Source organism: Rhineura floridana, chromosome 2 (assembly GCF_030035675.1).
Source record: "Rhineura floridana isolate rRhiFlo1 chromosome 2, rRhiFlo1.hap2, whole genome shotgun sequence".
In the NCBI taxonomy this organism is placed as follows: Eukaryota; Metazoa; Chordata; class Lepidosauria; order Squamata; family Rhineuridae; genus Rhineura; species Rhineura floridana.
In genome coordinates, this window is record NC_084481.1 from 92,903,322 (window position 1) to 92,915,787 (window position 12,466).

Here is a 12,466-nt window from a genome sequence, read left to right on the forward strand (position 1 = left end):
ATAGAGCCTCCTGAAGGCAGTGAATGACCCTCTCCTGCTTCAAGTTATTAACAAATATGATTTTGGGGGCCAAAGAACAATGAACACAGACACCAGAAACAACACAGTAAGATAATCTGATTCTAGAAGCACAACAAAGCAAGAAGGAAGCCAACTTGCTGACCTTCTGAGGAAGTGCATATCTCCAACTAAAGGATAAGATGCCCAATCAAGAAGAGGTCCTAATGAAAATGAAAGGGGGGTTGTCTATCACAGAGAGGGAGGGGGAAGAACTTGATTCTGAGACTTACGCGATGATGGTTTTGACAACAATGTCTTTTATCTTCTCCCAGATGGCCTCACTGTCAACTCCTTTCTGGGTCAAATAGCTCCAGAGTGCCTTCAGTGCCCTGTGGAGACAGAGCAGAACATGTGTGCACTCATAAACAAGTGCATTAGTTTCACTTCAGACAATGTCATTAACTCCTCTTCCACCATCTCTGAAGGAAAAAGACATGGACCTGGGCCCTTCTGTGCAACTAATTTTATATAAACCACTTATAATTTTTTCTTTTTTGATTAAGTAAATAAAAACAAAGTTCCTTTCCTATAGAAAGAGCAGGGCCGCATCTGGACAACTTAAAACCACTGAGGTGAGGCACCATCTGACAGTTAACAGCAAAACACATGCAAAGGGATTCTCCTTGCCCATTGACACTCACCACTTGTGACCCTGGCAAGCAGTTTCATCTGCATTGGCCTTGTATTCAATATTCTTCTTGTTGATACTGTAATTAGTCAAGTGCATGTACTTATTGTTGAGGCTCTTCATGGAGGAGGAATATCTGGGGTGGAGGAAGAACAAAATATTTACACTAAGTGCTAGTAAGGAGACATCAGTCACCAAAATGAATGGGAAGGAGAGGTGAGAATGCTGGTAGTGTAAGAGTTACAAGACAGAGGCACACACACCAGTCTAAGCACATCCTCTCTGCTCCAGCCTACTGAGAGAAAGTTAGTGTGTGTGTGTGTGTATACACACACACACACGTGAGAGCACATGAGTGTGTGAACAAGAATGATGTGCATGCTTGGAAGTGACATGTCTGATGTAACTCTTTAGGAGCTGCTCTGATTTACGTTATTCACAAACTTTATGCCAATTAACTTCTTGCCTTTAACTAACCATTAAACTGATTTTTAAAAATACACCATAATAACTGGCTGTTTAAAAAGATAGTACACAGACTCAGACTGCTACACTGTGCAAGCAAATAACTGATTGTCAACCATCACTGCTTAAAAAAAGAAAAGATGTGCACAGAGAGTTGTACAAACAACACCGACAGTGGATACTTCATCATCATCATAAACATCTAGAAAATATCTTTAATCTGCAATTCATGATAAGTACAATCTCAGCTCTCTTCTGACAGGCAGTCAACCCACCCCTTTTAGTGAGGTTACTAATTCCCGGGGAACCTACTTGCAACTGGCAAAACGAACAAGTCCATCTTTGAACAAGTAGACCCGAAGTGGATCATAGCATGTGACGTAAACATAAATCCTCAAGTCAAACTTGCTTCCACCAATCAAGTAAGGTTTATGTATGTACCTGCAAGAGAAGGAGAGGCAAGTGTACTGGAACCACATCGCAGAAATATTAGCCCTTATATTTAGTCCAAGGAAATACAGGACTTTGTCACCAGCGGATGGGCTTAATAGAGATGGGTTTTGTCTCGCTGGATTTGAGATGCTGATGATGAAATTACACATTTTTTTAAAAAAAACGAAGAACAAATACTACTCCTCACCCCAGGAAAAAAGGTCACCTTTGGTCAGATTTCTGAACTCATTTCAATACAGTAGCAATTCCACAATTGCCCCGGTCTTTAGATGGAAATAGAAGCAAGGCCAGAACAAGTTTCACAAGGGCAGGAAGCATGATCAAAGACAAGCGAGTTCTTTGATTCCTCAAGAAATTTAGCCAGATGTTTTGTTAGCAGGATGGGTAAAGACCAGTTTGCAGAATGTTTTTGGGAAACGCCTTGCTTACCTTTGCACCAGTAATGGCCTACGCTTGGGCAGCTGGCTCCACTTATGGATGACCTGGATGCCGATGCCCCTAGCGGATGCTGGCTAGAGAGAGAGAGATTTTCACATAATATTCATTTGCTGCTATCCTACAATTCAAAGCTGGAAAATCTGAATATAGTCTGCAAAGCTTGGATACATGGAAGCAATTTTAATATTGTTGACCTTAAGACAAGCCCCCAAGACAGCTCACAAAAAATTCAACATAATTTTAAAGTAAAGTTCAGTAACATGTTAAAATCAAATACTGTGGCAGCAAAGCAACTTTTTAAATGGCTGAACATGTCCTTAAAGGCTTTGTATATTCACATACTGGTGTATGGTAGCTTGTTTTCTCCAGGCAATATCTGCTACTGACTGACTGGATATAAGCATCCTCCCTAGAGGTGTTTAAACATACTTGGCTGCAATCATGCTGCACAGCACAAACTGTGGGATCTGCAGATTCAGAGAATATGTAGGGTTTTCAAAAGATTTTAGGCCACATAGAAAGAGGAAAAAACCCTCTTTAGGAAATGTTCACAGCTCCTAGGGACTGGAAGGAAGCCCCCTTTGTCTGTCTCCCATCCTTCTCTCCTCCTCATTCACATGTTTAAGGACTCCGCCGTTCACCCAAAACATTCAATGCAAAAACACCTCAGACAGAATGACTAGAGAAAACGCAAATTGACCTAGTATGCATTTTTATTTACAACATTTAGAGGAGGTTTGGGAACTATACATATCCAGAATCCCGATATTAAAATGACATATCAGGGAGGAGGATTACACCTGTCCTTCCCATGTGGTCTTCTCCCACAGGGTGCTACAGTTACAAATCAAGAAAAGGACTGAACAAAATGATCAGTGAATTTTCAGACTAGAAGAGCAGCAAGTGGGACACCAACAGGAAAGGAGCTATTTGGTTAAAGCTATGGTAAAGTCAAGAGGGAATACACATGTGGAAATTGTCTATCTATAAGAAGGAAACATACACAGATGCTAGTGGGGACCAAAAGGGGTAGTTTACATTGCCGGGGTATATCATCATCATCTACACTTCCATAGTACCTAATTACCAAAGTTCTTTGGGTGGTTTACAGTGAAGGTTAAAGCCATAAAATAGGAGACTTAAAATCTAAAGCAGAATAAAAAAAGCACAATACAAAAACAGAACAAAGCCAGCAACAATGGATAGTTTAAAGCCAAAATGGGAAACCTGGGGCCCTCCAGATGTTGCTTGGCTCCCTGTTTCCATCAGTGTGGCCAACAGTCAGGGGTAATGGAAGTAGTAGTCCACCACCATCTGGATGGCCACAGGTTCTCTACTTCTGATTTAAAACAGCTATCCAAGGAACACTTAAAATACCAAAAAGACCACAGTGTGGATGCCGGGCAAGCCCTCTGGGGAGGAACTCCACAACTGAACTGCTGTCACCTCATTCAGCAGGGATACCTGGAGGAAGGCCTCAGAAGACGCTTTTAGAACAGTCTTTGCTAACCTAGTACTCTCTACTCTTTGGACTACCAGGTTGGCGAAGACTGTTTTAGAATCTGGGCAGATATACATTGGGGAAAAGATACTGTTTCAGGTAAACTGGCCCCAAAGCATTTAGGGCTTTAAAGTTAATGCACTTTGAATTGCGCCCAGACATTAACTAGAAGCCAGTACAGTTGACAAAGCACTGACATAATAAGATCAAGCTCTACTAGTCTCAGCAAATAACCTCACTACCCTATTTTAGAGCAGCTGCAATTTATTTCCAGATTGCTTTCAAAGACTGTTCTACACACTGTAGTAGTCCAAATGGGAGGTTTACTAGAGTGTGGACATTTGTAGCAAGGCTATCACTGTCCATATAAGGTCACGACTGGTACATCAGCTGTAGCTGATTAAAGGTTCCCTGAGCCACTATTTGTGCCTCAAGTGCAAAGCTCAATCTAGGACCACCCTTGAAACCAGATCCTTTAGGTGGAGTGTAATCCTATCCATACAGGTTGACCACCACCTAACTAGGAAGAGAAACCATGTTAGTAGTATCCTGTCTGGATTAAGTCTTAGTTTATTGGCTGTCAATAGCATGCTTAAGCATTGGTTCAGCATACCCATTGCCTCACCTGGATTTCATGAGACATAGATCTTATTTATTTATTTATTACATGTCTGTTCCATCTTTCCTCCAAGGAGCTCAAGGTGTACATGGTTCTTCTCCCTCTCTATTTTATTCTCGCAACAACCCTGTGAGGAAGGTTAGGCCGAGAGATTGTAACTGGCCCAAGGTCACCCAGCAAGCTTCATGGCTGAGTGGAGATTTGAACTTTGGTCTCCCAGGTCACCTCTCCCAGTGGTTTCATGTAGATGCTAATAGCAGGGAGGTAAAACAAAGCTCTGTGGAACCCCATATCATAACTGTCATGTGGCAGCGTAATGATCCCCAGCACCATCTTCTGGAATTGACCACCCAAGTAGGAGCTGAATCGCTGCAAAGCAGTGCTTTCAGCTTCCAACTCAGACACCTATCCAGAAGGAATACTATAGTTAATAGTATTGAAAGCTGCTGAAAGGTCCAAGGGAATCACTAAGGTCACACTTCTTTGTCAATCTCTTGGCAGAGCTCATCTCAAAGGCAGTTTCTGCCCCAACACCAGGCCTAAAGCCCAATTAAATGGGTACAGAAAAACAGCTTCATCCAAGAAAACCTGGAGCTGACTAGGCAGGGAGAAGCATGATTATACCACGGCAGAAGACCCAAAGAGCACGCCCCTATTCACATCTGGATCAGACCATCTCACCGGCTTCACAATCCATTTCTGTCGGCTCCCACAATCTTCCCAAGCCTTCCTGAGTAGTTTGATATCTTGAGGAAGGATGAAGGACTGAGGCAGAAAGTTGAACTCTTTCTTCCCAAAGCGCAGCTGCATTTTGGACACATTTCTCCACAGACGGTCCTTCCGACCAATTTGGAACGAGCCAGGAAAGTGATTCAGCTGCAGAAGGACGATGAGGAGGCAAGAACAGAGTGATGAGGTCCCTGTTGTCTCCTGGATAGTACAACAGCGAACACCCTCTCCTCCAAATTCAGGAATACCTGTGAGAACCTACATTGCCCACATACCCCCAAAGGCCCTGGCTGGTACTCCCAACAGATAGTTCTTATGAAGGAAGCATGCCAGCATTGAAGTATCTACCATACAGTGTCTTGCAAGCCTAGGAGGCCCCTTTCAGAAGCACAGGCACTAAGAGGAGACAGTAAACAGGGGTGTGGGTAGAGAAGAGAACAATGCAGCAGAAAACAGGGAAGTATCAGTTGCATGCAGTGATCAGATGGGCAAAACTGCAGAAAAGGCCAGAATGGAATGCATCTCATCCTCTCTTCTCACATTGTATGATGTTCTTGAATACACTCTTGTGTAGTTATGACCATATCCCATACCTTCTGATGTTCTCTGATAACTCTGAACCCAGGAGATTTCATGTGATGGCCCCAGCAGCCCAGCCAGTCATTGTTTCCTGTGAGCAACAGGGCAGTTCACAGACTATTATTTAAATAACATATTGGAGATATATATATATCGTTTATGCTCAAGAACTGTAATAGTCTCAGGCATATGAGAATTTCAGTTTTGGAAAATATGAATTAGAAATATTTTTCCAGACTTATCCATGTTTCCCCTTCCACATGAACCAAGAGCAGCCCATACAAGCAGCCCCAATAAAACCCTGTGGAGAACTGTACACAACCTTAACAAGATTATAACATAAAAATCACAGGGTACACCATGACATCAAACCCTGTTCAGTGATGGGTGACTCTCCTCTCATTGGAGGGATGGGAGTGAAGGATTGCTGTATTTATCAAGCAACCTACTGGAAAGAGCAGCTACAGCTGTGTGACTAGACACTAGCCAACAGATGTATAAGCAAACAATACAAGAGTTGGTAACATTTATATGCAGCCAGCTTTACTCCATGTCTTGAAACTTCTTTCCCATCCTGTAAGCACAGACCATGCTGCAGCTAGTACAGTCCTGCAGAAAGCATTAGCACTTTGTGGGCAGTAACCACTCTAATAAGAGCTGCCCAAGGGCATACACGTAGGAAGAACCATAAGATTGGAGGGAAGCAATTAGATCTGCAGCTTCCTGATTTGCTGCATCATGCAGAGACTGCCATGCAAGAGAGGTACCTTGGAGTAACCAACTCTATGGGGCTTTTATTGCTCTGCTACTGAAGATCTGGGTCTCAAGTGGGACAGTGAATTTCCAAACATCCAGCACTATCCCAAGACAAAGTGTGAGTGTGGGTGTATTTAAGGCAGGAGGGGACATGTACCCACAGACCATTCCCACACTGAGTATGACTCACTCCTGCTGACTTTGAAGTGGGACCTGGCGATAGTTTGCTTTACAATGTTGGGAGTCACCGTACTCATCTTCCATCGCAGCATCTTCCTCTGTTCCCAAGGGAGCTTCTCCACTAGGAAGGAAACAAACCCTAAGGATAGAGGAAAACCCAGCTCGAGGAGCACCCCTTTTTTAAGATCAGTTCATCATGGAGTACAGATGCTGGAAGGCATAGGTTTCTACTCAATGAATCTCAACATAATCAGACCATGAAATGAAAGAAAAAGCCTTGGCAGAGGCTCTGTCACTTGTCCGTAGAACAGTGGTTCTCAAACTGAGGAGCACAAAACACCTGAAGAGACATGCAAAGATTTTGGGAGGAACAGGGCCCTCAGGCAGATGGGACTTTCCTTCCCTTGCCAGTAAAGATATGGATGGGTTGATGCCCCCAACAGAGAATCTTAATTGATTTTGGGGGTGGCTGATCCTCTACTTGCCATATCATTCCAGTCTGATTTGGAAAGAGTTGCCGCCTTATTCTTCATAAGGTCTCTACATGCTATGCTATAGTTTGGGATAGATGGCCAGTGCTAAATTGGGGAGAGGGATAAGGTAGAAATTTAGAAGGAGGGACTAAGCTCAAGAACTTTGAGAAATGCTGCCATATGTAGCAAGAAGCATCCCAAATCTATCTGCATGCACATCCCAAGTGTTCAAGAGCAGCTTTAAGCCTTCAAGACCAAAGACTGCTGTGGTGCCTGCTATAATGCCTAATTTCCACTAAGAAAACACCCAGGCAAGAGACAAACAGGTTCATCTCTGCTACAAGGGAATCTTGATGTCCACTCTCCCCATCTTAGGGCAGAGCAGGAAAGACACATGGTGGGATTAAGACTAAAGGCTAAAGTGAATGTTCATGAATTACTATCCTTTCCAGCATCTGCTGCTTCAGCACTTTCAGTTGTGAACCTCTCCACTGGTGCTCTCATGATCCTACAGCTCCACAGATACAAATCTAGATTTAAGTTTGTCTCTTCACTTCATCTGGAGATCTTGATACCGCTATTGGGCAGGAAGAAGCACCCCCCTTCTCTACAACACATACTTATATGGCATTACCACACACATCCCACACTCACTTTCCCACTCTAGAATCTTTCATTTTTAAACTCCATCCCACCACTATAGTACACAAACATTTTCTGGCCTTGCCTGTTTTGTGCAATGAATTCAGATCCACCTTACCTCTCTCATCCCTAGTACCAAAGTATAAGGTGGGAGATACATTGGGGAAGAGGCTGCATATAAGAGCTGGCTTGAGAATTCGTTCTTGGCCCTCCAGTGCAGGCACCAATCCCTCAACGCAATTCCTAGAGAAAGAAACAGGATTGCCCATCTATATGGCCTCAAGAATAAAGAAGGAAAAAGGAACACCAGGCAGAGTTGGAGAAACCAGCAGCATAACACCTAGGACATCATTTTCGTTATGTATAGTCCAACTTAATTCCTGAGGCTGTTTACTAACACTCACTGGGAAGTGTGATTTGCTTTAGCTGAGGTGTATTGACCTAGAATTAAAACTAAGCTGCCTTTCAATCCGATTGCTTAGCATCTTTGTTTCTCTTTCTGTAGAGAACACTGCCAGCAAGTGTAAGCCAGTTGATTCACCAAGGCAAATAGAACATGCCAGGGTCTCCGGGTGCCCTCCCTTGGGTTTATCTAAGAACAAAAGGATCCATTGGACTGTACACAGAACATTCCTAAAACTAACCTGGATATAATAGCCACAGAACCATTGGGGGATAAGCCAGATGATGATGAACCGTCTGATTCACCTAAAGAAAAAGGCAAAAGCAGGGTAAGGACTACAAGAACTTGGCCACACCCCATGAACACCCTGAAGAAATTCAGCCTCCCTTCCTTTCAGTCCGTTTTAGAAACACAACATAAGGCCCTCACATATAAGTGCCCTTTAATCCAAGGGCGGGGAACTCTCATCAGTCCCAGCCAACATGGCCAGTGGTTAGAAATGATGGGAGTTGGAGTCCAACATCTGGAGGGCCAAGGTTCCCCACCCTTGTTTTAGGCATTCTCCCAGACGTCTGGGAGCTGCTAATCCACAAGCAACTCTTATGTGAGTGGGAGAATGTTAAAAAATGAACCACCTCTCTTGCCCCTGTCCATCACAAATGCTTGTGTCATTTAAACATTTTCCCAGCAGTACAGGAGTTGTTCACGGGTAAGTGGCCCCTGTGCACCTGGGAGAACATCTAAAGGGTGTCACAGTTTCTGCACGTTGCCTTCAAATCACACTTTGAATCCTTTCCAATCTGGGATGAGGATAGGATATCCATTATCTGCCTGCTCTTCAACACCACCTTTGAATCCCCTGTATGAGTACCATAAGAAAGGACCCCAAGGTAAGGTTAGGATACATTATCACTCACTATTTCATTCCTCAAAAGTTAAAACTTGTCCTCTGTTTTAACAAGGATATCCTGATGATCCACAGTGCAATATTATACTAAAGTGATAATATTGTTCTACTAAAACACAGTGCTGGAAATGTCAGGCTCACACATTACAATGTTAATGAGAACTACAGCAATCATGCAAGTGCAGCTTTCTTTCTTTCAAACTCTCATTCAAGGAAATAGCTGCCATAGGTAGGAGCCAAATGTGTTTATACTAAGGATGAGCAGCATTGTCCCAAATTGCAGCAAGACTGCAACAACAGTGATAATAAATGTAGTAATAAATCACACACACACGTTTATTGGGTTTGATAAGAATATCCCTAGTAATTACAATTTGGTAGCTATGGGGCTATAGGATTTGATAGAAACCTCACCATGCATGTAGAACACAAGATATGCTGCCACCATGACAGTTAGTGGAACAGCTGAAATGGGACAGCGCTATATGCAGCATAGTTAGAGGATCATACGTATCAGTGTGTTGTTCTCTCCCCTCCTGGACTGAGCATAATGACAATAGTGAAAGTAACTCGCTTTGTACCATTTCAAGACCGTAGATTAAATAGCAGCTTGTTTTTGGATAAAAAGGAAATGATTTACTGAACAGAACGCACCAGTCAAACGTAAATGAAGAAACAATTCTTGCTCTGCCCACTACAGCAATTAACTAGCTATTGTACAAAAGAAATATTACAAGTGTACGTATAAGAAGTGTATGGGCTGAAGGTACTCAAAAGGTAAATTATTCTGTTCAAGCTAGCAGGACTTTTTGATGTAATAAAAGAACTAAGATTTATTACACTTCTGTCTCATTTGGTATTATATTATGGATTGATATGTAATATTCATGTCCCAAGAGTAAATATTTACAACTACGGCAGGAATCATTATAGCTTTTTATTAGATTTGAGATTCATTTTGAAATAAGAGTAATTAGCTTATTGTACTAATAGAGTAACAGTGTATGAAAATCCTTCGCGGGGGGGGGCTTGCTTGTACTTTTGAGAGGAAAAATAAATGCCACTGCTGACCTTCCCCATCCTCCTCTTCTCCCTCTTCATCCTGACTGCAGGCATCTTCCAAACCATCAGGGAGTTCTTCCTCCACATCTTCAACCTCTGCTTGGTCCAGCAGGGGTAGATTGACTGCAGCTCTACAATACAAAGGGTTACAGCACAAAGTGGAGCCCTCTAGGTAGCTCATAGACTTTCCCATAACTCCTCTCAGCAATGCAGGCAAAAAGGCACCTACAACCAAACAACTGAGACCAGGAGATTGCAGATAAGAGCAGATAAAGGTAAGGCATCCCAGATAACTACTTCTATATCTGATCTCCACTATATTTTTCCCCATAGTGGGAGTTAATGAGAACTAGAGTACTCAGCATATTACACTTCAGCTCATGTCCACAAGTAGGGAAAGTTTCACACATGGCAATTTTCCCACATGGATATCACTTTCCACACATGAAAACCCCAACCCAGTATATACAGTACATACAATAGTAAATATATTATATCCTTGTGTTTTCTTACATGGGAGAAATAAGCATATAGGACAGTGGCATTTTGTAAAGGTGCCACTATTATAAACAGAATTTTTCTCATGTAAAAGTGACAGAGGGGTGCGGGGAGAGAGGGAGGAATAGTGCAAGTGACAACACCATTCTCATAATTCTCTCTCAAACTTTGGACTTGACTTGTGGCACCCTTGTGAAAAAGATTAGTTACCAGTGGTAAAGCAGATTTGAGAGATGTGGCAGCCACAAAACCAACCAAGTGGTGTTGAACGCTGATCGATAATAAGGCTAAGATAGTAATATAGGCTCCTCTTTACACCACAGGAGTAAAAGTGAAACAACTCATTCTACCATATCACACCTAGTCCTTACCACAAGGAAGGAGTGGTCAACCTCCAGATGTTGTCGGGCTCCAACTCCCATTAGCTCAGCCAGCATGGCCAATTGTCAGGGATGATGGGAGGTGCAGTCCAGCAACACCTGGGGGGGGACAGATTAGCCACCTTGCCATGAGGAACAATGAAACACTCCCCCACTACAAAAGATGTATTCACCACAGTACTTACTCGGTATCTTTCACAGTAATAGGGTGCCCCCATTTTGTATCCGTGCCTAACTGAAGAGAGGAAAATTTTGTCTCTATGTCAGAGACACTAGTCCGTGGGGACAGCTCTGTTTTTACCACTTGTTCTCCGGTGTTCACAGAGGGGGGGTTGATAGTCTGACTTGAGCTGCAATGGGTGGAAGGTTCAGGATTTGAGGCTAGGAAATGAACATCAATGCGTTTAGTGCAGATGTCGGACACTTCTGTGACTGCAAGGTTTTGGTGGCGGCTGCCAGTCTCCAGATTCAGGGAGGTGGCAGCTGGTACTTCCTTTGGGGTGATCTGTGCTACGATGTGTGGCTTCCATCGATTAAAGAGACTGGAGTGGAAGTTCGTATTCATAAGGCAAGAGCTGTCAATGCGGTGTCCAAACTCATTGTAGGTACTAACCTTCCGGATACCATTTGCAGTAAGCTTCCTCATAGCTTCTGTCAGCCGCACATCTTGTTCTTTTAGGTTTTGTGACCTGTTCTCGCCATCTTCAAGTCGCCAGGAGGGTCGTTCTGCTTTGAAGACCATGCCATTGTGAATGGGTGAGCGAGGAGATTTGGCACTGGATTGCTCAAAAGTTATGCCGCTGCTTTTCCCAAGCTTCCTTTCAAGATTCATAGGACAGCCATCTCCGTTTCCCCCAGAGTGGGTCCAAGAGAAGCCTGGAGGCCTCAATAAGCCGTTGAGCTTCTTATTTTCTGGTGGCAGTGGTTGGTGGTGCTGCTGCTGCAAAGGCACTTTAGCACTAGTTGGCCGAAGGAAAGAGTTATTGTTTAGCACTGGCCTGTATGAACTGGAGCTCTGCTTCCCTGAGCTTAGGGGAAACCCCTTTGATGCTGGACTGGAACGGTCGCCAGCAGTGCTTGGCAGAAAGAAAGGATCCATGGTTGAAGATGTCATGGTGGTGTTGAGAACAGAGCAATAGGCAGGGAGCGGGACACGAAGAGGTTTCTTCTCCAAAGTACTAGGCTGCAAGCAGATGGACTCAAGCCTCCGGTAAGGCTTGTGTCTGAAGTAAGAACGTCGATAGAGAAAGGTGCTTCCAAGGAAGTTTGGGAGAGAGTGAGGCTGAGGTGGAGGTGAGCTTAGGAGCACTGCCTCACTACATAAGGACTCTGGGTACAAGAGGCAGGGACGCTGGGAAAAGATGCCTGAGTGAACCAGGTGGTAGTCCTGCAAAGTGGTCACATGATTCTGTTCTAGCTGCCAAATAGGCTTCACCTGCTGCTTAGCAAGGTACCAGGGCTTACTCTCATGAAGCTTTGCTGTCAGTGGAGGCACTGTCAGTGATGGCACTGTCAGCCCTGGTGCAATGCCCACCTGGAATTGGTTTCCCCTCTTGAGGCCTAGGCTATAGGCTTCTGGCCCTGCTGATGCCATGTACAGCCATCCCACACCCTCAATGAGCACAGCTGGTGAACAGGAGTCAGAGCGGCATCTTTACTATGACAAGCCTGAAAGAAAGAAACACACATGTAA

The 12,466-nt window shown here is 43.7% G+C and overlaps 1 protein-coding gene across 5 annotated transcripts in view; it reads right to left on the reverse strand.

The window, feature by feature from the left end:
- TTLL4 (tubulin tyrosine ligase like 4) overlaps positions 1-12,466 on the reverse strand; it is a 41,815-nt gene that overhangs the window by 16,062 nt on the left and 13,287 nt on the right. For all 5 annotated transcript variants that reach the window (XM_061609358.1, XM_061609359.1, XM_061609355.1 and 2 more), the window contains 11 exons: positions 10,959-12,441; positions 9,905-10,026; positions 8,168-8,231; positions 7,642-7,766; positions 6,419-6,529; positions 5,487-5,563; positions 4,846-5,040; positions 2,036-2,118; positions 1,466-1,594; positions 702-824; positions 291-389 (listed from right to left, as the gene is read on the reverse strand). In XM_061609358.1, the coding sequence (XP_061465342.1) occupies positions 291-389; positions 702-824; positions 1,466-1,594; positions 2,036-2,118; positions 4,846-5,040; positions 5,487-5,563; positions 6,419-6,529; positions 7,642-7,766; positions 8,168-8,231; positions 9,905-10,026; positions 10,959-12,367 (2,537 nt within the window). In that variant the 5' untranslated portion in view covers positions 12,368-12,441. The remainder of the gene's footprint in view (positions 1-290; positions 390-701; positions 825-1,465; positions 1,595-2,035; positions 2,119-4,845; positions 5,041-5,486; positions 5,564-6,418; positions 6,530-7,641; positions 7,767-8,167; positions 8,232-9,904; positions 10,027-10,958; positions 12,442-12,466) is intronic.